Here is a 24,929-nt window from a genome sequence, read left to right as displayed (position 1 = left end):
GGAAGCCTGTGGAGTGTTACAGTTAACAGTCTCGGGCCCCTGAGTCACTCTGCACCTCCCTTATCAGTGTCAGGAGACCACAGCCTCTTCCTGTGCTGCAAGTCCTGGGACACCTTCCCCTGGGACAGACGGCCAGAGAGGGGATGCCCATTCTCAGGACTCACCACAACCCCCCCGCTGCCACTAGACCCATAAGTAAGTAGGGTCAAAGCCCAGCTTGTTTCCGGGGAACATGTGCCCAATAAGACCTAGGAACTGCAAGACTACGAATATATGTAGGCAGAAACCTGGGGAATGTGTAAACGTAGATAGATGTAAGGGTGCTAGACCAAAAAGGGGGGGCTATAGTAGTAGATGGGGCCTGTGCAGCTGGAGGGAGTGCTGGAAGCTCAGTGGGCTGGTTGGCTGGGACTTGGGCTTGACAGTAGCCTCCCGTTAGTCCAGGATGCCAGAACTGCCCTGATAAAAGTATGGAAGAGGAAGAGGAGCAGCCAAAGGCTTGGGGAGGCAGGCATGCTGGGCTGGACTTCCTGTACTTCACCTGCACCTCTACCCCCCCCCTCCGTCCAGAAGGCACCTCTTCCTGGCCAGCCCCTCATGGCTCCCATCCAGTGATACAGTTAAGAATTCTTTAGGTTAAGCTTTCCCTGTTCAGACTGCTGTGTGGCTTCTCCCTCCCGACGGGGCCCAGGCGCTGCACATAGCAACCAGAGCTTCAACCTCAGAGAGTTCCAGCAGCCCGCAGCGGGGCGAGTGCCACCCCTCAGACCCTCCTGGGAGAAGCTGCATCACCTGGGAGAGGGGCCATGGCCCTAAGTGCACCTCCCAACCCTGGGGTCAGGGGGGTTGGGGACCCACTCCAGAGCTGCCCAGACCCCTACCCCCACCCTGGCTGTAACTCCCCACTCCCACACTCTCCAGCTCTTCCCACAAGCTCCATTATTCAGTCTGGCAAGAGAAAATCAGCCCTGGACAGATAATAAACTTCTGCTGACAGGGTTCCTGAGAACCCTAAATGGCCAGTCCCTCACCAACCAAGGGTGGGGTGCAGGGGTCAGCCCAGGCTTGGGTGGGGGGCCTTCGATTCATCCCCGTGTCTGGATGAGGCGGCCCCACCCACTGGCCTCCCCAGACAGCTGACGCAGCCCCAACAGCAGAGGCCTCCGGAGGGCAGGGATGTAAACACAAGCAGACACCCCCAGTCCCAGGGGGGCAGGAAATGAGTGTTCCAGGAGTCACCGTGCAGCTGTGGGAGGGGCAGGGCCCCAGGGCAGGCCTGGATTCTCACTGTGCCCTGCCAGCAGGCTCTGCCCCCCCACCAGCTCCTGTGCCCCCACGGCCCCCTGCACTGCCCCACTTCCCTCCCCTCTCAGCCTCGCTAGTCCTCCCTGACCCCCTTCTCCACCCTCCCTGGGCTGCACTCCCCTCCTTCCACTGCGTCTCCTTGGCTTCCCTCTCCTCTCCCCACAGGGGCTTCTTGGCCTCCCTTTACCGCGTCCAGTGGTCCCTGACTCCCTTCTGGCCTCTCCACCTCCCCCTTCCTCTCTTTTCTGCGTAGCTCTCTCCTTCCTGGCACCCCAGGACTGCCTGCCCGAAGCCTCCCCGCTCTCCCTAGGGCACCCTCCCTCCTGCCCCAGCCCCACCCCGGCCCTGGGCAGCAACCACATGTCCCTGTCCCTGGCAAGGCCAGGCCGTTCCCACTCAGCACTTTCACTGCCGCCGCCTACCGCGGCCCAGCGCCAGCCCCCTGGCCTCCCCTTTTCCTGGGTCACAACACTCCCCAGCCCAGGCTCAGGCCCGGCTCTCCCCTCCGGGGCCTCTCACAGGGCTCCCCGATTGGTCTCCGTGGCCACCCCCTGCCCCCTGCCCAGCTGTCTCCCCTCCAAAACCCACCACCACTAGCCCGAACACGCCAGCCCAGCTCCCAGGGCTGCCTCCCGCCCTCCCTCCCCGCCCAGCCCCTCCCAGTCCCTGGGGCCCTCCCTGCCTCCCGCTCCCCGCCCCAGCCCGCCCCAGCCCGCCCCTCCAGACCGGCAGGGCTGGGCAGCGAGGCTGGCAGGCCGTGGCCGCGGCGGGGCAGAAGGGAGGGTGGCGGGAGCCAGGGCCAGAGCGGAGGCCCTGGCGCCGGAGCTGGCGGGAGCCGGACCCAGAGGTGAGGAGGAGGGCAGGGCGCAAGATCCCTGGGCGGGATGGTTGGGGGAGGAGGGCTGGCTTCCCACGAAAGTGGAATCCGGTGATCCTCGGTGGAATGGATGCATGGGGGCGGGGCCGTGATGGTGGGGTCCCTGGTCCTTGGGGTGGGGATGGAGCTAGAGTGACCACCTGGGTTTCTAGAGGGGTGGAAGGAACTGGGCTCCCGAGCGTCCAAAGAGCAGGAGGTTGGAATAAGGCTGGAATGGGGGATTCCTCGTGCTAGTTGTTGGGCACAGCTGGGCCCGGGGTCGGGGTAGGGGTGGAGGGCCTGTGGAGGGAGGGACGGGCTGAGGAGCTGGTACGGGGCCTAGCAGGGACTTGGGGGGGGGGGGAACCGAGAGGCTGCCTGCCTCCCTGGGGCCCACCCCACACCCCAGAGACCTGTGGCTCCCTTACAGCGCCCACAGCCACCCCTGCCTGGGCCAGGTCATGCGCTGCTCCAAGTGCCTTCTCTGCCTGTCAGCGCTGCTCACACTCCTGGGCCTCAAGGTGTACATCGAGTGGACATCAGAGACTCGGCTCAGCAAGGCCTACCGGGGACCCCGAGGCACCCTGCCAGGCCCCACACCAGCCAGTCGCGAGCCCACCCTGCCTGCCAACCTCTCAGCCCGCCTGGGCCAGATCGGCCCACCACCCTTGGCTTACTGGAACCAGCAGCAGTGGCGGCTGGGAGCCCTGCCCAGTGGGGACAGCGCAGAGGCGGGGGGCTGCTGGGCTTGGGGGAGAGCCGCTGCGGCCGAGATCCCCGACTTCGCCTCCTACCCTGAGGACCTCCGCCGCTTCCTGCTGTCTGCAGCCTGCCGGAGCTTCCCACAGTGGCTGCCGGATGGCGGTGGCAGTCAAGTAGAGGACTGCTCAGACACGGACGTCCCCTACCTGCTGCTGGCTGTCAAGTCAGAACCAGGGCACTTTGCAGAACGACAGGCTGTGAGGGAGACATGGGGCAGCCCGGCTCCCAGGGTCCGGCTACTCTTCCTGCTGGGGTCCCCGGTGGGGGAGGGGGGCCCTGACCTGGGCTCCCTGGTGGCCTGGGAAAGCCGCCGCTACAACGACCTGCTGCTCTGGGACTTCCTTGACGTCCCCTTCAACCGCACGCTCAAGGACCTGCTGCTGCTAGCCTGGCTGGGCCGCCACTGCCCTGGCGTGAGCTTTGTCCTACAGGCTCAGGATGACGCCTTCGTGCACACTCCCGCCCTGCTGGGTCACCTGCAGACCCTGCCGCCCACCTGGGCGCAAGGCCTCTACCTGGGTGAGGTCTTCGCCCAGGCCAAGCCCCTCCGGAAGCCCGGAGGGCTCTTCTATGTGCCTGGGTCCTTCTTCGAAGGTGGCTACCCGGCCTACGCAAGCGGGGGTGGCTACGTCATTGCTGGGAGCCTGGCACCCTGGCTGCTGCAAGCTGCTGCCCGCGTAGCACCCTTCCCCTTTGACGACGTCTACACTGGCCTTTGCTTCCGAGCCCTGGGCCTGGTGCCCCGGGCCCACCCTGGCTTCCTCACAGCCTGGCCGGCAGACCGCGCCACAGACCCCTGCGCTCTCCGCGACCTGCTGCTGGTGAGGCCCCTCAGCCCCCAGGACAGCATTCGGGTCTGGAAACACTTGCAGGACCCCCACCTCCGGTGCTGAGCCTCATGGGCCTCGGTGGGAAGGAGGGCTTAGAACCGGGCTGCCTGAGCCCCTCCTGCCCTCCTTGGCCAGGGGCCGGGGACTGGCCGGCAGGATGAGGTGGGCGGGCTGTTTTTGTCTATTGTTTTTTTTTTTTAAAGAACATGCACACCCCACTCTGGAGGCCTGGAGTTGTTTTTGCCTCTGCAGGGCCCTGGAATGGTTCAGCCAGCAGAGCTCACGGGGTCCTGACCCTCACACGGGACCTGCCAGTTCCCACGTGCCTCCTGCCCGTCTTGCCAGAGGCCAGCTCGGGAGGTTCCCCATTCCCTTCTGCCTGCTGGGGCTGCCCCTCTAGCTTGCGAAAGTTTCTGGGGGAAGTAGATGTCCTAACGGTCCCAGCCTTATTTAACTGAAGTGGCGAGTCTGGGCTCTTCTCACCCCCCAAAACCTCCAGAAAAAATGGGAGACTGGCAGCACTAAGCCAAAGCAGAGAGCCAGTTTATTGACTGTCCTTGCCAACCACTGCTCACTCTGTGTTAAGTCCCACAGACCACCCTGCCACGCCATACCCAGCCCCCCAGGAAAAGGCACTGTAACAGCAAGTGAGAGGGGCTGGTGGGGTGACTGCCTCCAGCACGGTCCCCGGCCCCCATGTAACAGGTGAGGAGCAGGAGGTGGCTGCAGCTGGTGAGTGGCCACAGCCCTGCTCCTGCCTCGGGCTCTGCCCCAGTTCTTTGAGTATTTTGGAAGGAGCCGGCTCGCGGGAGAGGATGGCATCCAGCCAGCTTTTCCTCTCCCCCTCGGAGTGGGGCCACCCCTGGGGAGGGCTGTGGGAGGGGTGGGCCAGGCCTCACTTCTCATAGTGCTCCAGGGGGTAGTGCTCCCCGTAGGTCTGCAGGTGCCGGGCCAGGGCCTCCTGCTGCTTGCGGAGCCTGGCGGGCATCTCCTGGTACACGTCCGAGAAGAGCAGGCTGGGACTGGGCTTGGGCTTCCGCTCCGCCTGCTCAAAGGCCTCTATCACCTAGGAGCACCCAAGGGGGCCGTCAGCCTTCATGTTCCCTTGTGAACATCCCAGGTCCCCATCCCAGGCCCGGCCTCTCCATCCTTAGTGGGGACCAGGTGCTGCATTTTACACGTATGGATACTTTTAAGCCTTTCGGCAGCCCTCAGAAATAAACAGCTTAGAGGTGAGAACACTGAGGCACAGAAGAAAGGACTTGCCCTTGACAATGTGGCAAGGGACAGAGCTGGGACAAGCCCCTGCTGCCACCGCCGAGGCTGCTCTTCCTGCCAGGCTGTACTGCCTTCAGCTGCCCTCAAGCCTGGGCCCAGGGCTGACTCTGCAGGACACTCACCGCACGTGAGTAGCCCCCTCATTAGCATCCTGGTCCCAGATGAGGAAGCAGAGGACAGGGAGGGGCAAACCCACCCGAGGACATGGTGCAAAGAGCCAGCAGAGGGGCACGTGGCCCGGGCAGCTGGGCTCCATTGGTCATACTTAGAAGAGCCCCCCCGGCCCGGCATTTCCGCCTCACCCCAGTGTTCTCCATGATGTGCCAGCACCATCACCCCAAATGCCCTCCTGGGGCGATGGTCCCCAGCCAGCCCTCACCCTCTTGCGGGACTGCTTCCTCCAGGCCTTCTCCTGCTCGTCGTCCCACCAGCCGCAGCTCAGCAGGTAGTGCCTTAGCCGGGAGATAGGGTGGTCCTGCTTGTCCCAGTAATTGACCTCGTCCACTGAGCGGTAGGCTGAGCTGTCGTCGCTGGTGCTGTGGTGCCCAATCCTGCCCAGGGGGAGGGACACAGGGTCAGGTTGGGGTCCCTGGGGTAGGGATCAGGAGGGAGAGAAGTGGACAGGAGAGAAAAGGTGGAATAAAGGCAAGGAAGGGGAAGTGACAAGGGGTGAGAGACGGTAATGACAACAGATGTCAAGGCTGGGACAGCAATGGGGAGAGGTAGCACCTGTAGGTCATGGCCTCAATGAGGAACGGCTGGTTCTCTGCCACGGCCCGCCGCCGGGCCTCCCTTGTGGCATTGTACACAGCAAACACATCGTTGCCGTCCACGCGGATCGACATGATGCCATACCCCGGGCCTCGAGCCGCTGTGGGACATAGAGAAGGCAGATGAAGCCCCGACTCAGATGGGGAAAATGAACAGGGGTGGGCAGGAAGGAAGCGGAAGGGAAGTAAGGCAGAGCAAGAAAAGGAGTGGAGAGCAAACCAGAGAGCTCTGCACATCTACCTGGGGCCAGAAACCATAGGAGACAGAGGAGGGAGATGTGGGGAGAGAAGGGCAGCATGACGGCACGAGGAGGGGGCAGGGCCAAGGCAGGGAGACACAGGTGGGGTGGAGAGCAGGGTCCGTACATACCGATGCCATCCCCGCGGTACTGCTCGGAGGTGGGGGTGGAGATGGCATAGCCATTGTTACGGCAGAAGAAGATGATGGGGCACTCGAGGGTGGCGGCGAAGTTGAAGCCAGCGTGGGCATCCCCTTCGCTGGCCGCCCCCTCGCCAAAATAACAGATGACGACCCTGTTGGCATCGGCTCTCTTGGCCGCATAGGCTGCCCCCACCGCTGCAGGGGAACAAGGGGGCGGTCAGCAGAAGCAGGTGTGGGCATGCTTATATCTGTGTATGTTAACGACACTCACGTACACAAGCACTCACACTCGCCCTCACCCTCACCCTCATACATACACACCTGATCCAGGGCTCTGGGACTGGAATCTACACCCTACCCCAGCCCTCCCACTCTCTGCAGGTGGCAGCTGCATCCTTCTAGCTCCTCAGGAGCAAAATTTCAACCACCCCCTGGACTCCAGACTTACTTTAATTCCCCACAGCTACTCGGCTCCACCTTCAGAACAGCCAGGCTCTCACCTGCTGCCTCCTCACAGCTCCCTGGCCAAGCCACCGTGCCCTCCTGCCCCAGTTACTGAGCCACCTCCTGGCTGGCTCCTGCTCCAGCCGCCTGCCACCCACCCCCCCATTTGTTATTCAGGCGGCATCAGAGGCCCCCCCACCCCAGGGCCCCCATTCGCTGAGGTCAAAGAGCACAACCCAGAGCCCGACAAGCACAATCTGCACCCCATCCCCACCCTGCTCACGGCTCCTCACAGCACAAGCAGGCCCCTGCCTCGAGTGCTCCCTCCAGCCCCCTCCTGGTCTTCACATGAGAGTCACCTTCGCCCCCGCCACACACCATGCCCTCAGCTCTATTTTCCTCTGCAGGACCAGTCACCCCTGAGACGCACTTTTGCTGCCCACCCCCCACCACAGTGTCAGCACCAGGAGGGCTGAGGCTTTGGTCTTTTTCTTCAGAATGGTGATGGGACACAGTGAAGACTCCATTCATTTGCCACCATTGGAGAACTGGGGCCAGGGCCCAGCCTTCTGAGAATCCTACCTACCTTCAGCTCCTCCAGAACAGCGTCCCTGCCCACCACCCACCTAAGAGGTACGACCTGTTCCCAAAGAGAAGAAGGGAAGCCGATGCATACACATTTCCTCCCATGGGCCAGGCGCTCTGCTGAGCCGGGTGGAGACATAAACTCACACACCTCGGCTGCATGGTGGCAGAGAGCTGTAGCCCAGACTGTAGGCCCCTGAGGGCAGGACCCAAGCTGAGGCTGCGGTCTCTCACTGTGTGGCCACAGGCCTGGCACCTGGTGGGGGGGTTCCCTAACACTCCACTTTGGGTGAGAAGTTGCCTGATTACTCTAAGCCTCATGGGCTTCAAGGCCCCCTAGGGGAAGTGTTGAGAGGCTTATTTGACTCAGAGGCCAAGGCAGGCAAGGTTAGGGTCAACAATTTGGACTTTGGAGTCACATAGCCCAAGGTCAGAGGCTCTGCTCTTCTCCCTACCTGCCCAAGACCGTTAGCCAGTGACTTCCTTCTTTGACCTCAGTTTCCTCCTCTTTAAAATGGGAAAAACAATAAATAATAGCACATGCTTCCCACGGCCACGGTGAGAGGCCTATTATATGACAGAGGCACAGAGCGAGCTCTGAGCCTGGCACCTGGCACACTCAACAACATGGTGCCAAGTCTGTGGGTAGGCAGAAGGGGCGGGCACACTCTGGGGAAATCCAGAGTGTGGTCAAGCAGGCTCGAGCCCACTGAACCTGGGAGGACACCCGTGGACCCTCCTCTGAAGGGTTCCAGTCAAGCGGAGCAGGGAAAGTCCAGCCTGCAGACTGGAGTTCTGAACATGACCACCTGAAGCCCCCAGGAGGGAGAGAGAAGGGCAGGGGCCCAGACAGGCTGTGACAGAGGTTTGCAGGTGCAAAGCCTTACCCTGAGGGATCTGCGTGGCCAGTGGAGAGGAGATGGTGACGAAGTGGCGCTCCCTGCAGCCGTAGTGGACGGGCATCTGGCGCCCCTTGCCTGGGTCATTCATGTTGCCATAGCACTGGGCCATGAACAGTTCTAGGGGATAGTCCCGGTACACCAGCACACCTGGGGACAAGCAGAGCAGCAAACGTCAGCCTGGTGGGGTGGGGTGGGGCAGGGGGTAGTCCAGCCCTGTGGGTTCTATTTCCCTGTCTGCACAAGGGGCTGGCCTAGAGCAGAGGAGGCAAACTCAAATGCCCAAAGGGACAGGGCTGGAAAGTTCAGGCCTATCCCAGACAACAGCCACACCCAGGGACACCAGGTAGTTCGATTTCTCAAAAGAGGCCAGAAATGTACAAAAACAACCAAAAGCACCCAGAAATCCAGTTTGTTTTTTAATGAAAAACTCTGGTTTTTAAGTGTTTTCAGCTAATTAAAATACTATAAAAATCAACATGTGAGCCAAACAGAAAGACAAGCTACTGGGAAACGGACTTGGCCCAGTGGTTAGGGCGTCTGTCTACCACATGGGAGGTCCGCGGTTCAAACCCCGGGCCTCCGTGACCCGTGTGGAGCTGGCCCATGCACAGTGCTGATGCGTGCAAGGAGTGCCCTGCCACGCAGGGGTGTCCCCCGCCTAGGGGAGCCCCACGCACAAGGAGTGCACCCGTAAGGAGAGCCGCCCAGCATGAAAGAAAGTGCAGCCTGCCCAGGAATGGCGCCGCCCATACTTCCTGTGCCGCTGATGACAACAGAGGCGGACAAAGAAACAAGACGCAGCAAATACACACAGAGAACAGACCTCCGGGGGAGGGGGGGGGGAATTAAATAAATAAATAAATCTTGTAAAAAAAAAAAAAAAAAAAAGACAAGCTACCAGTTCACAACTTTTGGACTACAGTTTATGGCAGTAAACCCCTTCTTCAAACAAAACCTCCCAAGGCCACCCAAGTCACCATCAAAGGGAACTGCACTGGGGAATGGGTCTTTTCTAAGTCAGAAGACAAGAGGGGAGTCGCGATGGGCTTGGGGTGAACTGTAAACTCCTCTGCCCCACCTAAGAAAGGGGACAACTGGGGGCTGTGGCACAGGTTGAGGCCCCATGGAGGTCCTCTGAGAACAGGAAACATTATGCAGAAGTAACTACCTGAGGCCATGGTTTCCAAATCTTTTCTTTACTGGGAGCACATTACAACGCAATCACATTTTTGCCAGAGATTCACATATTCTCTGAATAATAATAGAAATGCACTTTTACGTATTTTTTCCAATTACTCCTCACAATAGCCCTGTGAGGTGGTGGCACCATCACCCCCATTTGCAGATGAGGAGACAGGGGTGAGGAGTGTTCCTCTAACTTGCCCTCATCACCCCACTATTAGGTGGCATGGCAGGGAGCCAGCATAAGGCAATGCTCCCACCAACAGGGAAGATGCTGAGGCAGGCAAATGTTTATCAGCCAGAGGAGCGGCACCGTGAGACAGCCGCAAAAGCACATTCAGTGTTGCTTTCGCCATCTCAAAGTAAGTGCTTCTTGATCACTATCACTGGAGTTGAGGAGAGAGTTTAGTGTTGCTTCAACATTCACTTCTTTTTTTTTTTTAAGGATTTATTTTTTATTTATTTCTCTCCCCTTCTCCCCCCGTCCCCCCCCCCCCCCCCCCCCGCCACCGGTTGTCTGCTCTCTGTGTCCATTCGCTGTGTGTTCTTCTGTGACCGCTTCTATCCTTATCAGCGGCACCGGGAATCTGTGTTGCTTTTTGTTGTGTCATCTTATTGTGTCACCTCTGTGTGTGTGCGGCGCCACTCTTGGGCAGACTGCACTTTCTTTCGCGCTGGGCGGCTCTCCTTACAGAGCACACTCCTTGCGCGTGGGGCTCCCCTACACAGGAGACACCCCTGTGTGGCAGGGCACTCCTTGCGCATATCAGCACTGCGCACGGGCCAGCTCCACAAGGTCAAGGAGGCCCGGGGTTTGAACCGTGGACCTCCCATGTGGTAGACGGATGCCCTATCCACTCTGCCAAGTCCACTTCCTGTCAACATTCACTTCTAAAATAAGACTTTGTTAGTATTTTTTATTACGTGCACTCGGACATAATACAAATTCATGTGAACTTTGGCCACACGATACATAAAAGAGGAGGTGCTCTGGCTGAAGCAGGAAAAGGGGGACCTCCAGGTACTGCTCCTACATCTTGGTCTGAGGCCTCCTCTCAACAGGGTCATGGTCCACCTGCATGAGTCCCAGGCAGGGCCAGAAGGGGGCCCAGAGCCTAAGTGCTTCTGATTTGCACCAGGAAACTGCAGGACCAGTAGGAATGACTGCCCTAGTTTGACACCTGCTGCCACTTATAACTTTTTTCCTCTCACCCTTCAGTTCATCCTCCACGTGGCCCTGGGAGTGTAGCAGCATGAGGGCAACTAAGGGCCGAAGAGCAGGGGCTGCCTCTAGAGCCTCGTCTCTCTGACTGCTGGCCCCTCACCTGGCACAGCGGGTAACCATGATGCCTGCCTCTCCCAGTAGTTATGACAGTTGGTGTGAGGGGGCGAATGCGGCAGCACAAGGCCAGGCCTGCCCCACTCCAGGAAGGCTCGTTCTGGCAGAGGCAGCCAGGCTCAGACAGCTTCTGAAGAGAGAGACCCACTGCCTCCCAGGGTCCCACGGATTCTCTTCAGTCCTGCCCAGAGCTCTCACTAAATGCATCCCTTCAGCACAAACAGGTGGGCTGTGCTCAGCAAACCAGGAAGGGACCTGACCTGCTGCCTCATCTTTGGGGGAATCTCAGAGTCCTTGCTAACAATGCGGAACAGCGGGCAAATACCACAGGGCGTTGGGCCCCCTACCACAAGTGGGAGCAGGTGGCCTGGTCCAGCTGAGACTGTTAAGCCCAAGTAGAAGGGAATGTCATTTAGATGCGACAGCATGGCAGCCAGCCCCTGCCTCCCAGCAGAAGCCTTCTGCTGAAGAGTCTGGCCCAGGGAGAGAGGGCCCAGTCACACCATCAGCCTCTGACTCTGGTGCCTACCCTGGGCCAGGCCTTGTGCTGAGGGCTGAATGCCAACTGTCCCGTGAACCCCCTCAAATGCTGTCCTGGGAGGGTTACCATCTGCCCCTAATGTGAAGAAACTGAGGTCTGGAGCAGTTAAGCAACTTTGCCCAAGGCCACACAGCACCTGAGAGAAGGGGCCAAGATTTGCCTCTTCAGCTTACTCAGTGCTCCACAACAGCCACAAGCTAGCTCTGCTGCAGGAACCCCACTCACAGCTCCCTAAGCCAGTCCCGTCTCCCAGGCACTTACTAATTCTCACTTGTTTTCTTCATTCCTATTCTTTCACCCTTCCCTCCTTTCACACATTCATTTACCTGGTTCCCTGACAGGGACCTGCCAGGCCTCTGATCTTCCCCTCACTGAGGTCTGTCAAGGTCCTTCTACCTGCTTCTCCTCCATGAGGGACCCAGAGCTTGCAGGGAGGCCAGGAGAGCCCCACACTCCGTGGGCAGGCGTCCATGAGACCACAGTACATGCCGTATCTGCAGTTCCCAGCAGCCCCACCATTCAAGCACCATCATAATCCCCACTTTGGAGATGAGAAAACAGGCTCAGAGAAGGGAAGTGACTTGCCAAAACCTGACAACTGGTAACTGGCACAGCACAGAGTGGAACACGGGCACCTGACTCCAAATCCTATGCTCTTAATATACTTTCCATCCTTCAGATGGGGGAAAACGCCCCCTCCAAACTCCTGTCCCTGGTTTGTCTCTTTCTTGCTAGGAAATTCCTTCTCCAGCTCCTTGGGCATTATGCTGCCGTAGGAAGAGCCCAGACCCGACCTGGCCTCTGTCCATGAGGCCAGGGCATGAGCAGACATACCTGCCTCCCGGTACTGACCAAACACCAGGTCTGTGCTGTCCAGGGCTGCGGCACTCCCCACGTGAGTTCCCTCCTCGCCGTAGTTGGTCATGTAGAAGGAGATCCGGCCCTGGGGAGGGAGAAGGGCAGGGGAAGGGTGTTGTGTTGGACAATGAGAGAACCAGCCAAATCCTGCCCACCTTCTTATGACTCCTTTAATTGTCGAGGCTTCCTGAAGGCAAGCTGGGGTTCTTGCCTCCATGGAAAAATTGCACAACTAGCCAGACCCATGTTGGGGGAAGCAGAGCCAAGAGCAATCAGGATTGTGTGATGGGGAATCCCAAGGCAGGTGCCCTCCCCCTGTAGAAGGGCATCAGGGAAAACTCCCTAAGCTGAGCAAGTGGGTTTCCAGGAAGGGGGACAAACAAATGCCATGAGGTCAGAAGGCCTGGGATACAGAGTGGGAGGGGCAGGGAGAGCAGCAGGGGAGGGAGGTATACCCAGACTACAGGACCCGTGGGAACAATGGCAACCCACTGACAGGCTCTACTCAGAGGAGTAACATGAGCTTTTTGTTTGTTTGTTTTTAGAAGGTACCAGGGGGAAGCAGATGTGGCTCAAATGATTGAGCTCCCGCCTACGACGAGAAGTCTGTGGGCACGATGGGCAGGTGCAGTAAGCTGACACAAGAGACACAAAAAGAAAACATAATGAGACACAACAAAGGAGGGAGCAGAGGTTTCTGGTACCTCCTAAAGAAGACGAGCAAGAGAGCAAACTGACACGAAGGGCAGACATGGCAAGATGACACAAGAGACACAAGAAGGGAAACATAATGAGAGACACAATAAGGAAGGAATGGAGGTGGCTCAAGCTATTAAGTACCTCCCTCCCACATTCAAGGTCCTGGGTTCAGTTCCTGGTACCTCCTAAAGAAACAATGAAGACGAACAGACAAAGCAAGTGCAAACAATGAGGGGGTGAAGAAAAATTCTAAAAATTAATCTTAAAAAAAAAAAAAGACGGTATCAGGGATTGAACCTGGAACCTTGTACGTACTTAACCACTGAGCTACACCCACTCCCCAGGCTCGAGTTTTAAACTCTCTCTTTGGCTGAAGAGTGGATGGATATTGAGTGCAGTGGTCTAGGTAAGAGGTGCTGGTGGCCTGCCTCAGGAGCAGCAAACACCACTGGCTGCAACACCAGTACCCAGGTAAACTCCCTTTCTCCTAAGCCACCTCCACTCCAACAGCTCAAGTTCCCTGCCTCCCTTGCAGCCAGGGGTGGCCACTGGACATGGTCTAGTCAGAGACTTAAGTGGAAGTGCTGGGGGCATATGGGAAACATCTGCTGTCTTTGTACAAGGAATCACTGCAGCTGGTTCCACTTCTCCCTCCCATTACTGACTTGCTCATAGCCATGCACCTGGACCTGTGGCAGCTGTTTTTTGAACATAAGGCAATAAGCATAGATCAAAAGCCAAGTCGCCAGCAATGATGAGGCAGAAAACCAGGAAGAATCCAGGTCCCTAATGGCATTGCTAAATCAAAGTGGATTTCTAACTGAACACCCAGAAACTCCAGTGAACAAGAGGGAGAAAAGTGAAAGTGGGGGGGGGGGCGTGGAAACAAGGATGAGATGCAAGTTTTCAGTTTGGGCAAATGAGTGGCTGGTGGCACCGTTCCCTGAGAAATGGAATATGGGAGGAAGATGCTGAGGCTGGGTTTGGACAGGCTGAGTTGGTTGAGGATATCCTGGGTGACAAGCCAAGTAGATCTGGGGTGCAGAGACTTAGTCTGGGCTGGAGGTTTGGGAAATCCCTGGTATACAGATCAAAGTGAGATCACCCATGAGTGTGTGGCAAACAAAACCAAGACAGCCCCAGACAGCACTGAGGGCCACCTTTCTCCAGTCTTGGGGTGGTGGTGGGGGGACCCTCTGCAATAAGGTCCACAGGCTGGCTTTCCAGTTGCTGTGGGCAAACTGATGAGTAAGAGCTTTCTCCTCAGTGGGGAGCCAATTAAAACGGTAATTGAGCCGACAGTGCCAAGTGAGTGGGTGGAGGCTGGAGGCTGGAGGCTGAGGGCCTGGCAGGCTCAGGCTGGTGTGGGGCGGAGTCTGAGAAGGACCCTGAGGAAACGGGACTTGCTCCTGGCAGAGGCTCCAGGTTGCTTACCTGGATTCCCAACTGCCTTGCGCCTTGTTAACAGTGATCTCACCCTACTCCAGGCAGCAAATGCCAGACTAAGACTACATTTCCCAGCTAGGGTGTGACCAGTGAAATATAAGCAGGTGTTACTGGGTGGAAGTGCCTAGGAAGTTGCTTAGGAGGGGGTGGGGGAACACAGCTGAAATGTGTCCTGTGTAACCATCGCCCTTCCTTCTACTTCCTGCCTGGAAAGAGACTTGAGGGTGGGTGCTCCAACAGCCATATTGGACCACGAGGGACCTCAAAGATAAAAGCCAGATGATAGATTAGAAAAATAAAATGACACTGGGGGTACCCAATGACATTGTGGTGCCACCATTACCAGCCCAAGACCACTTGTTTCCAGACTTTCTGTAAGAGAAAAAATATTAATCTGTTTAAGCCACTGCTTTTAATGGGGGGTAGGCAGGGATGGGGGCACTATTACTGGCAGCTAAAAGCCTAATTCCTAACAAATAAAGGCTGAGCTTTGAAGAATGAGTTGCTCTTATTGAAGGCTTCCTTTGGACGAGCCAATGGGCTAGTGACTGTATTTCTTATTTATTTTTTGTTTTTTATTCTTTTCAGGGGGTGGCTAGGGACTTTACATGCTGGGTTTCCCAGAATTCCTACTCCAATCCTATTGGGTGGATTCTATCATTACGCTCATTTTACACACAAGGAAATGATGGCAAAGACAGGTAAAACTGCTTGCCCAAAGTCACAGCTGTGATGGGAACCCAAGACATAATTGATTCCAAAGCCCCTGTGTGTGCAGCCAAGGCTCGGGGCCAGGAGCCTAACGTGTACAAGAAGAGAAGAGCAGCAGTGCTGAGACTGTGCAGAGGGGAGCAGAGAGAGCTGAGGCCCAGTGGAATGGGGAGGCAGGGTGGACAGGAAGGGCCATGCTGTGAAGCAATGCCTGGTCTTGACCTGACAGTTGGTGGGAGCCAGGGGAAGTTTCTGAATAGGCTGGAGACATTACCTTCACTTTGGGAACCCAGAGATTGTGTTCCTGTAAGGGTGGAAGCCGGGGAGGGGGAAAACTGGCAGCCAGCTAGCCAGCCAGCCAGCCTGAATCTGCTCAGGCCTGGTAAGCGTCAGGCTTTGCTCTGTACTCTCGGTCTAGGTGCCTGGAAGGGATGCACTACGCCCCTCCACTCCCGAGGTTCCTGGGTGGGCACTGACACCCAGGAGGGGTTTGGGCCAAAGCTTGGCCAGTGAGCATCTGCCCTGGGCTTTTTGCTGGAATACTAGACACTGGACAGTCTCTTCCCATGGCTAAGCAGTATAGCTAACGTTAACTGAGTGTTTGCTAAGTGCCACATTTTCTGTTTCGGAGGCCATCGCATATGCCAGCATTAATCCTCTTGGCAACCTCGGGGGGGGGGGGGGTTCTGTGAGGTTAGAACGTCCATTTTATAGATAAAAAATGTAACACTGAGGGGCTAAGCAACTTTCCCAGGGTCACAAAGCTAGAAAGTGGCAGAGCTCTCGCTCCAGAGCGTGTACTCGGAGCCCTTTCTCTCTACTGCCACTCCATGAGCCTGGAGCTTCCAGAATAATCACTGCTTGAGAATGAAGGAAACCAGGGCAAAGGAAAGTAGAAAAAGGACGTGAAGTGAGAAATCAAGTGTGGTAACACCTTTTGAGCCCCTGAAAACATAGCCGTCTGGACTTAACAGTTACTTGAGTCAATAAATTCCCTCCCTTTTTTAGCACTGGTTTTGACTGGGCCTTTGTCCCTGATATTAGAAATGTGAAGGAGAAGCAGATGTGGCTCAAGGAGCTGAGCTCCTGCTTACCACATGGGAGGTCCCAGGTTCAGTGCCTGGGGCCTCCTAAGGAACGCGAGCAGGAGGGCAAACTGATGCAACAAGAGACATGAGGAAGACACGGTCAGAGACACAAAAGCGGGAGTGGAAGCAGCTCCGGTGACTGGGTGCCTCCCTCCCACATCAGGGATCCCAGGTTCAGTTCCCAGTGCCTCCTGAAAAGAAGACCAGCACACAATAAGCCAGGGACAGCAGGTACAGACAATGAAGGGGTGGAGAAAAGAAATAAATCTTAAAAAAGTACTAAGGGTTCACCCTACCTCTCCTCCAGACTGTGAGCTCACCCTGTCTTCTCCTGCCTGCCTTCTCCCAACCCACCTGACGCCCCAGCCACAGGCACAGTGTTCTTAGTAAGCTGATCCATTTTCTGCCCTTGGGCAGGACCCCTTCCAGTCCTTCCAGTCCTCCTTCAGAGCCCCAGGAAACACCAAGAACTCTAAGAATCCCAAGAAAAAATTCCCCATCCCACTCTCTCTTCCTTGTCTTTGGCCCAAATGTGGCAGGGGGCCTCCGGTAGTTCCAATCCCTGTCTCAGGTCTGTCCCCACACACCTGCCGCTGGGACTCGTAGAGGATACGGTCCATGGTGTTGAGCAGAGTCATGCTCTTGTAGAACTTCAGCACCTTCTCCTTGGGCAGCTGCAAAGGGAGGCACAGAGAGATGTGGGCAGTGGGACCACAGAAAGGAGACACGCAAGGGGTGGGAAGGAAGGGCTGGGAGAGGCAGCCTCTCACTTGTGGGTCCTCGCTGGGGTTGATGATCTGGCCCTGCCGGTCCATGACGCGGTAGATGGGGATCCCAGAGATGACGTTGGGCTGGATGAATTCCAGCTTGTCAATAAACTCTGCTGATGCACCTGGGAACTGGGGCTTGTCATCCACGGATGAGAAATGCTGCTGCTGCCGCCTCCAGGGGTGCTGGGGACAGAGAGACAGAACAGATGCCCATGTCAGGAGGAGTACTGAGGGTACACCTGGCACAGCCCGTGGCGGCTGGCAGGGTGGCACTATAATTAAGCCACCATAGTCCCAGTGGACTCTGAGGCCAGACTTACAGGGCCTGAGGCCCAGCTCCACCACTTTCTTGTCACGTGACCCCGGGCAAGTTAGTTCTCTTATGTCTCAGTTTGCTCATCTATTAAACTGGGATGAAAATAATATCATCTATCCCACAGGGTTGTTAAAAAGATTAACTACCTCAGTAAAGTGGCAGGGAGTACTGCTCAAGAACTGCTGCTAGCTATCATTTCTCTCACTTTTATCATAGGTGCAAGCTCTTCACCCTGGTCTTCCAGGCCTCCCCAGTCTAACCGCAGACCTCCCCTTCTCACACTTTTCCAATGTTATCACAGGCACCCATGCACCCACACGCTGTCCTCCAGCCAGCCGGACGGGCTACTTCCTCCATCCCTACCAAGGAGGCCACCCAGAAAAGAACCTGAGACTATGGACTCCAAGAATCAGAGCACCTGGGTTTAAAACCCTTGCTGGGTGACCCTGGGAAAGTGGCTTCCCCTCTTCAAAGCTCCCCTTTCTCTTCTGTAAAATGGAGAACACTCCCCAGGAGCGTGGCAAGACTCAAATGTGACGACGCGTATGAACTGTTTGGCACAGTACCTATAAGTCAGATAGCAAATGCTGACTGCCACATTTCTTTTGCTTCTGTACTAGAATTAAATGTTTCTTCCCCCTTCCTGGCAAACTGCCCTACATGCTTCAATGCCCTCTACACTCCAGTCCCAGCTCCTCCTGTGAGCCTAGGCTGACTCATTCAACAAATATTTGAGCATGAAAATGGGAGGATGGCAGCCAGCATCCATGTGGAATCTGAGCCTCCTCGTGACATAGAGGTGCAATGGACACAACCAATCCAATGTCCACATAGAAGAGGTGGCATTGGATTGGGAAAAGTGGACATGGTGGACGATGGGTATGGGGAAGGGCAGGAAGGGATGAGAGGTGGGGGCGTATTTGGGACGTGGAGCTGCCCTGGATGGCGCCTCGGGGGTGATCACCGGACATCGTGGATCCTCACAGGGCCCACTGGATGGAATGGAGGAGAGTATGGGCCATGATGTGGACCATTGTCTATGAGGTGCAGAGGTGCCCAAAGATGTACTTACCAAATCCAATGGATGTGTCACGATGATGGGGGGGGAGAGGGGGGGTGGGGGGGTGGGGTTGAATGGGACCTCACATATATATTTTTATTGTAATATTATTACAAAGTCAATAAAAAAATAAATAAATGGAAAAAAAAAAAAAAATATTTGAGCACCTGTTTGTCCCAGGCCCTGAGTGGAGTTCTGAGGACCCAGGCAGGCTGTCTTGCTGCCCCGCAGGACAGACAGGTGCTGAATGAGTAACCAAGAGGGTGATTCCTATTACTCGAGGAGAAGGCAGGAGGCTACGGTAAAGTGTAAAGGGGCATGACAGCTGAGATCTGAAGGATGACCAGGAGTTAGGGAGATGACATTCCAGGCAGGGGGACAGAATCAAGCAGCAAGGAACAGAATACCTCCTGTAGAATGTGGAAGATTTCCAAGTGGATGGAGTGGTTTCCACGGGGAGCACTGTGCCCTCAGACCAGATGGGGCATGGCTGGGAAAGCCCAGGAAGAGCCTGGCAGGATGTGAACCAATTAGATTTCTTAGCTCTTGGGCTAGGAAGCCTTGCACTGGTCTGAGTAATGCAACAGCCACCGCCCCTTTATTAAGTACTTCCTGTGTGCCCGGCTGAGCTATAGACCCAATCTTATTGAATTCTCAGAGCATCTCTGAAAGGTAGGAATTATTTATTATTGTTCTTAAATAGATGAAGAAACTGAGGGTCAGGTGAGGGAGGTAAAATAACCTGCACCAGGCCACAGTGCCAAAAAAAAAAAAAACAACGAAAATCAACCGTCAGGACTGGGCATCAAACCTGCAGGGCTGACGCAGCTCCCAATCCCAGCTGCCACTGCCGGCCTGATTTCATGTGTCTAAGCGCTTCTCCCCACAAATCCCTGGGCTCCGTGGAAGTCAGTCATTGTTGTGGCTTCACTTCCACTAGGAAATAAAGAACAGCCAGACTGGCCATGAGCCGGATCTCACATGAGCAGGCCAAAGCATGTTCCTCCTGATCCCCCGCCCTTCCTCTAAATGCAGTGAACAAGCCAAGGTTCCAGCCGGGTAGTGTGCGTGTGGGTCTGTGGCTGTGAGGAAGTTAAGGAACCTGGACACCCCGAGAGCCGGGTGGGTTCAGCCCTCACAGCATCACCTCAGACCTCCCCTCCCCTTGCGGAGAAGCAGCCTACCTCCTGCAGCACCATGTCTCCCCCTTCTGAGCACTTTGCAGAGCTAGACTTCCACCTCTACCTTGAAGATAATTTTGTCTCATGTGTTTCCCTCACATATCACGAGTTCCAGTTAGGCTGGGATGTCAAGGTCGGTTAATATAACAGGCACTCAACAGCAATTTACTGAACAAAAGATGAATGAATGGTTAGGTTCACTGACTCTGCAATCAGACTGCCCTGGGTTCCAATTAATTAGGTAAGAGGGTGGCCCTCTGCAAAATGCTTCATCTCTTTGAGTTTCCTTATTTATAGAAAGGCTGCAGAGAGCTGCTGTGAAAATTAGCATACATAAAGAGTTTAGCCCAGGGCTGAGATATATTATGCACTCAAAACTGGCAGGAAGGAGAAAAAGAAAACCTCAGAAGTTAGGTTCCCGCAGAAGGGCAAGGGCTGGTGACTTGGGAAGACAGGGATAAAGAAGAGTTGGAGGAAGCGGATGTGGCTCAACTGGTAAGAGTGTCCGTCTACCATACAGGTGGTTCAGAGTTTGAACCCAGGGCCTCCTGGCCCGTGTGGTGAGCTGGCCACGCGCAGTGCAGCTGCATGCAAGGAGTGCCAGGCCACGCAGGGGTGTCCCCCGCGTAGGGGAGCCCCACACCCAAGGAGTGCACCTCACAAGGAGAGCTGCCCTATGCAGAAAAAAAAAAAGTGCAGCCCGCCCAGGAGTGGCGCCACACACACAGAGAGCTGACACAGCAAGACGACGCAACAAAAAAGAGACAGGTTCCCGGTGGCATCGAGAATGCAAGTGGACACAAGAAGAACACATAGCGAATGGACACAAGAGAGCAGACAACGGGGGTGGGGGAGATGGAGAAAGGGGAATAAATAAATAAATCTTTTTTTAAAAAAAAAAGAATAGTTGGGAAGGACTGCTTGCTCCTGAATCTGGATTTTACTACCAGACCGTGGTCCCTGCCACACTCTAGAGAAACTGAGGCACAGGGGAGACATGCTTGATGGATGGACCAGGACTAAGGCAAAATGTCTAGGAGGAGCTTTAAAAGTGAGGCCACTAGGAGCCTGCAGGGGTCAGGGAGGTCTGCGTTTGTGGCCAGTGACTTACAATGGCAGAGACTGCACAGCTGCTAATAAAGCCTCAAGCCCCACATCCTCTCTGAGCCCCAGGGAAGCAGAGAGGCCTCTCTGGATGGTCTGGTCTACCTGGCAGCACTAGGATGCCCCCCAAAGAGTCCTTTACCAATATCCAGCTTGGCCTGGATGAGGGACCCTAGAGTGGAACTTCCTGTGTTCAAATACTGGCTGAGTCCCTCTCCAGAGATGTGACCTTGGCAGAAATGATCTCCCTGAACCCTATTCCCTCATGGAGCTACTAAGAGTTCCCATCTCACAGTCTGGTGGGAAGGTGGGTAAAGCACCAACTGTAGCTCCAGGGGAACCTTGCAGCAGGGCCAGCTATCACTAGCTGCACTGGCAGGAGCAGCAGGAAAAGCTTCCTGGGGAGGGGGAGTCAACCTGAGACGTGCTGGGTGAGCTAGCCAAGGCTCAGGGGAAGAGTACTTCAGTCCCGGGCCCAAGGCAAGAGAAGAGAGCCAGGCACACCAGAAAACTGAGGTGTGCTGGAGCATGAAAAGAACAACGGCTAACTATGTGTCTAGGCACCACACAGCACTCTCTGCCCACGTCTCGCCACCTCCGCTCAGCATCTGGGTGAAGCAGGTCTAAAGTGGAGGCAGCACCTGAGGTTCTGAGGGGTTAAGTGCCATATCCAAGGCCACAGAGATCATGAGCCTGGGAAGCCTGACCACTGCCTGGGGGGTGGGAGAAAGGTGGGATCCAAATTGAAGCACTGCAGAAGTCTTTGTGGGTGACGCCAGTTAACTCTGAGTCCTCTGCATCTTAGAGCGGCTAAGGACACCCAAACTGGGATAGGTCCGAGGCACCCTGCTCACAACAGCGCAAACAGCTGAGCCCTGCTTGGTTTCCAGCTCAGAAATGTCAACAGCCCCCCTTCCCAAGGATATCTGGTATGCGGTGTGTGGAAAGTAACCCTGCTTCCCCTGGCCTCAGAAGCACTCAGCTCCTGTAGGCACTGAGCTGTAAAGCCCCCAGGGAGGGCATTTTACTCTTTCCCTAAATCAGCTGTGCCCACACTCGTCCACCAAATGAGATTTACTGTCCCTGGAGAAGAACAGCAGCTCCCATTCCTTGAGCCCTTGCTAAATGCATGGTATATATAATAAGTGCTACACAAGCACTGTTTTCTTTCATGCTCAACACAAGTGGCATGCAGAGTGACATCTGAAAGATGACAGTGTGGAAGGATTTGGAAATGGGGGAATCCATTCCTGCAAAGGCCTCCAGATGGGAGGGAGCACATTCAAGGAAGGAAAAGATGGCCAGTGGTGCTGAAGCACTGGCTTAGGCCAGCTCTTTCTAATCTAACTTCTAACCAGCCCCAACAGCCCCAGGCAGAGTGGCTTGGACAGACGCTGGTGATATATGCCAGGGCTGGACAAGAGGATATTTCAGGACCAAACCTCGGCTCTACTCCTTTTCCTGCTGGCAGCCTGGTGCCATGAAAAGAAGTTGGGCTTTGGAGTCCAGAGCTCCAAGTTCAGCCCTCACCGCTAAGCCTCAGGTTCCTCACCGGTATAGGAAGGCACTACCAGTATGTACCTAGGGCTGTATTAAAGACAATAATGGACAGGCATTGTAAGTCACAAAGTGCTTCATATGAGTTATGATGTAAAAAATTCTTAAGAAGTCTGCCAAGAGAGAGATGGACCTACGAGGTTAGGAGCTCAGTAATGAATCTTTCATCCCATAATACACACTGGGCACCTCAACTATGCCCTGGAGCCCCAGGGCAAGCTGCCTCTGAACAGCTGGGTCAAAGAAATAGCTTTACAGGGCACACATGGAGCTCTAGTTGTTCCCTGATTTCCAAAAGGGTAGGGGCTCTAGTCACCCCACTTGCTAGTTTCAGAGAAGTGAGGAGTTTTGGCTGAAGGCCCACATTTAGTGAGTACTTGAATCGTGGGCTAGAGCCAGGGTCTAGGGTAGAGGCTGAGAAACTAACTCAGGTTGCCTTGACAATTGAGTTTCCTTCCTCTTCTTCCTGAGCACTAAAATATTGACTGTCTTCTGCATGGGAAGGAAGGAAGGTAGAAAATGGACAAATATCTCCAGGGCCACACAGTATTCAGGGAAGCGTGAGGACAGGTAGGGGAAGCAAGTAAGAGCAAAGGCACTCCCACCTTCCTCCTCCTGAGCCCTTGTAATCCAATCTGTCCTTTACAACACAGCATGCCAACCTTTGCCCCAAAACACTCTCTCTTAGACTTCATCTAGTTTGGCTAAAATTGTACTGTCTAGCACAGTAGCCATCAGCCACTCGGGCTACTGAAATGTAAACTCATTAAAATTAGATAAAATGAAAATTTCAGTTCCTCAGTCCCACTAGCCACGTTTTCTTGTGCTCAGCAGCCACATGTGGCCAGTGGCTGCTGTACTGAGCAGAGCAAATATAGAACACTTCCATTATTACTTACGTTCTATTGGACATCCCTGGTCTAAAATATTCTTTGAATAAATGCTACTACCCCTTACCTCAACTCAAAAAAAAAAAAAGGCACCTTTTAATCTTTGAAAAGACAGGTAAGAGAACTAAACGTGGAGGATGGGGGTGGTAAGAACTAAATAAATAGTAAGGACAACTGAAAAACACTCCTCCAATATCCTTTACACAATAAAGGAGGAGAGGCAATTGGGAAGGGCAGCTCGGGGAGGGAGCCAGGAGGGAAACAAACAGCCACAAATAATTGTTCACCTCCCTCCCCTATAACCCAGCCAATGAGCTCCTGGAGCTGAGATCAGCTGAGGAGGATCTGATTGCTGCCAAACAAGTACACCAGAACTGCCTAAAGGCAGGAGCCTGCCCCTACCCCAATCCTGCATCTGTAATCCTTCTGCAGTTACCTGTTTCAGGTGACTCCTTTCCCAGGTACCCACAATTCACTCTGGGCTCATCCTCTTCATCTACCTCCTGTTTCTGCCCCCATCTAGAGCTTCCTTCTACAGATTCCCACTGGTTATTCCTTACAGATTGAGGATCAGAGAGGATCAGATGCAACTCTACAAGATCCTGGTAGATTTCTTTCCAAAGCCCTCTTCAATTCCGGCCCTCCCATGATCATGTCCTTTCTTCTGCCCATCTCCAAGATCAATTTCGGTTCCTTCCCCTCACCCTCATTTTCAACAGCAGCCAACAATCCTATAGCCCTTATCATAGGCAAGACCAATTCTTAGCAATTTACATGTTTAATCCTCTCAACAACGTTATGAGGTGGTCACTGTTAGTATCCCCATTTTACAGAAGGGGGAATTGAGGTTCAGAGAGGAGGAGTCCCTTGCTCAAAGACAGCTGTATGGGGCAGAGCAGGGATATGAACTCATGTGATATGGCTCCAAAACCTGCCCTGTTAAAACCACTACTCTCTTAACTGCATAACTTTTATTCAAAGTTCTTCTGAAGTTCACTGCCTCTTCCCCTCTAAATTGAGATTCTGCAGCCTGAGCTTGCCCCTAGAAGCATCTACTTAAAGGGATTCTGGCCCTTTAGTAAGGAACTAACCATTTCTCAAGGGTCTCTAAAAATGTGAGCCAAGTGCCCTAACTGAACCCTCTCCTCCTCTTCTTTGCTCATTAATTCAACATATATTTAATGAGCATTTTTTTCTGTGCAGTGACCAGAACAGACAAGATCCCTGTAAGCATTCGATCAGGGGAGACAGGAACTAAAAACTTTACGCCGTTCATTTTAATATTAGAATCGTGGCAATTGTAACAAAGAAATACAGAGCACTAAAAAAGCCCGAAACAAGGGGACCTGAATTTCCTTTTTTCTCTTTGAGGGAGGCTCTTTACCAGAAGAATGGCAACCCACTTACTAAGACACCCTCTGAGGAAAAAAGTCTCCCCGTCTTCTCCCGACCCTCCAAGCGGGCTCCTCTGGGGACCGGGGTACTCCCCTCCCTCTCTCCAGGATGTCTCCCCTCCATCATTTCTGCTTCCTTAGAAAAGAGAAGTTCTTCCCTTAAGTGTCCTTTTCAAGCGGTTCTCCCAGCCCTTGTCCCTTTTGTGATGCCCTTTCCTACAATCCATGCAGAGATCCCACACTCTGAAAAGATTTATGTCCCTGTTCCCCTTGAGGAAAATTCCCCGGGGCCCCAGGTACTCACAGAGTTGGCCAGTCCTCGAGGCCCAGGCCGCCCCCGTAGCAGCAAGGGAGCGACACGGCTCAGACCCCGACTGGGTCCCCAAACTCTACCCACGGTAACCGCCACCGCCATCTTGGGTAATAGTCTTCGGACAAACCGCCCAGCACCTCAGCCGAACTGCGGACTGCCCCTCCAAGAGCCTGACTCAGCTTCCAGCCCCCACCCTGCAAGGAAATCCACCTGCTTCCAGTCCCACGATCTCTAGGACTCAGAAATAGGTAGATAAAACAATTTGGCTTCCTACAAAAGTCTCCGAATGCCTCGTTATAGTTGCTCCCGTGACAGGCAAAGAAGGGAGCAACCCTAGCAGAGCCTCAGGTGATTAGGACCCAGGGG

The 24,929-nt window shown here is 55.0% G+C and overlaps 2 protein-coding genes across 3 annotated transcripts; one reads left to right on the top strand and one right to left on the bottom strand.

Moving 5' to 3' along the window:
• The first annotated feature begins 2,056 nt into the window (after positions 1-2,056).
• B3GNT8 (UDP-GlcNAc:betaGal beta-1,3-N-acetylglucosaminyltransferase 8) lies at positions 2,057-3,971 on the top strand. 2 transcript variants are annotated; one of them, XM_058280305.2, is made up of 2 exons: positions 2,057-2,152; positions 2,620-3,971. In XM_058280305.2, the coding sequence occupies exon 2, from the start codon at positions 2,623-2,625 to the stop codon at positions 3,814-3,816; it is 1,194 nt and encodes a 397-aa protein (XP_058136288.1). In that variant the 5' UTR covers positions 2,057-2,152; positions 2,620-2,622; the 3' UTR covers positions 3,817-3,971. The 2 variants fall into 2 exon arrangements, with proteins under 2 accessions (XP_058136288.1, XP_004479971.2); XM_004479914.4 differs by having other exon boundaries at positions 2,069-2,152; positions 2,592-3,971.
• Positions 3,972-4,278: 307 nt separating this feature from the next.
• On the bottom strand, positions 4,279-24,924 carry BCKDHA (branched chain keto acid dehydrogenase E1 subunit alpha). The gene is made up of 9 exons (XM_058280304.2): positions 24,555-24,924; positions 16,749-16,931; positions 16,566-16,652; positions 12,011-12,119; positions 8,100-8,261; positions 6,172-6,378; positions 5,761-5,902; positions 5,411-5,582; positions 4,279-4,819 (listed from the first exon to the last, which is right to left on the bottom strand). The coding sequence occupies exons 1-9, from the start codon at positions 24,663-24,665 to the stop codon at positions 4,649-4,651; spliced, it is 1,344 nt and encodes a 447-aa protein (XP_058136287.1). The 5' UTR covers positions 24,666-24,924; the 3' UTR covers positions 4,279-4,648.
• Positions 24,925-24,929: the final 5 nt, after the last annotated feature.

The sequence above is a fragment of the Dasypus novemcinctus genome, chromosome 18 (assembly GCF_030445035.2).
Source record: "Dasypus novemcinctus isolate mDasNov1 chromosome 18, mDasNov1.1.hap2, whole genome shotgun sequence".
NCBI lineage: Eukaryota > Metazoa > Chordata > Mammalia > Cingulata > Dasypodidae > Dasypus > Dasypus novemcinctus.
The sequence above is the reverse complement of the archived record's forward strand: the minus strand, read 5'-3'. Positions and strand labels throughout refer to the sequence as shown.

Excerpts from the sequence above, each read along its gene's own strand:
- B3GNT8 (XM_058280305.2), top strand. The coding sequence starts at position 2,623 with ATGCGCTGCTCCAAGTGCCTTCTCTGCCTGTCAGCGCTGCTCACACTC.
- BCKDHA (XM_058280304.2), bottom strand. The coding sequence starts at position 24,665 with ATGGCGGTGGCGGTTACCGTGGGTAGAGTTTGGGGACCCAGTCGGGGT. Across the intron at positions 8,262-12,010 it reads TGGTCAGTACCGGGAGGCAG|GTGTGCTGGTGTACCGGGAC; the intron begins GTATGTCTGCTC and ends GCTTGTCCCCAG. Across the intron at positions 6,379-8,099 it reads GGCCACGCAGATCCCTCAGG|CGGTGGGGGCAGCCTATGCG; the intron begins GTAAGGCTTTGC and ends GTTCCCCTGCAG.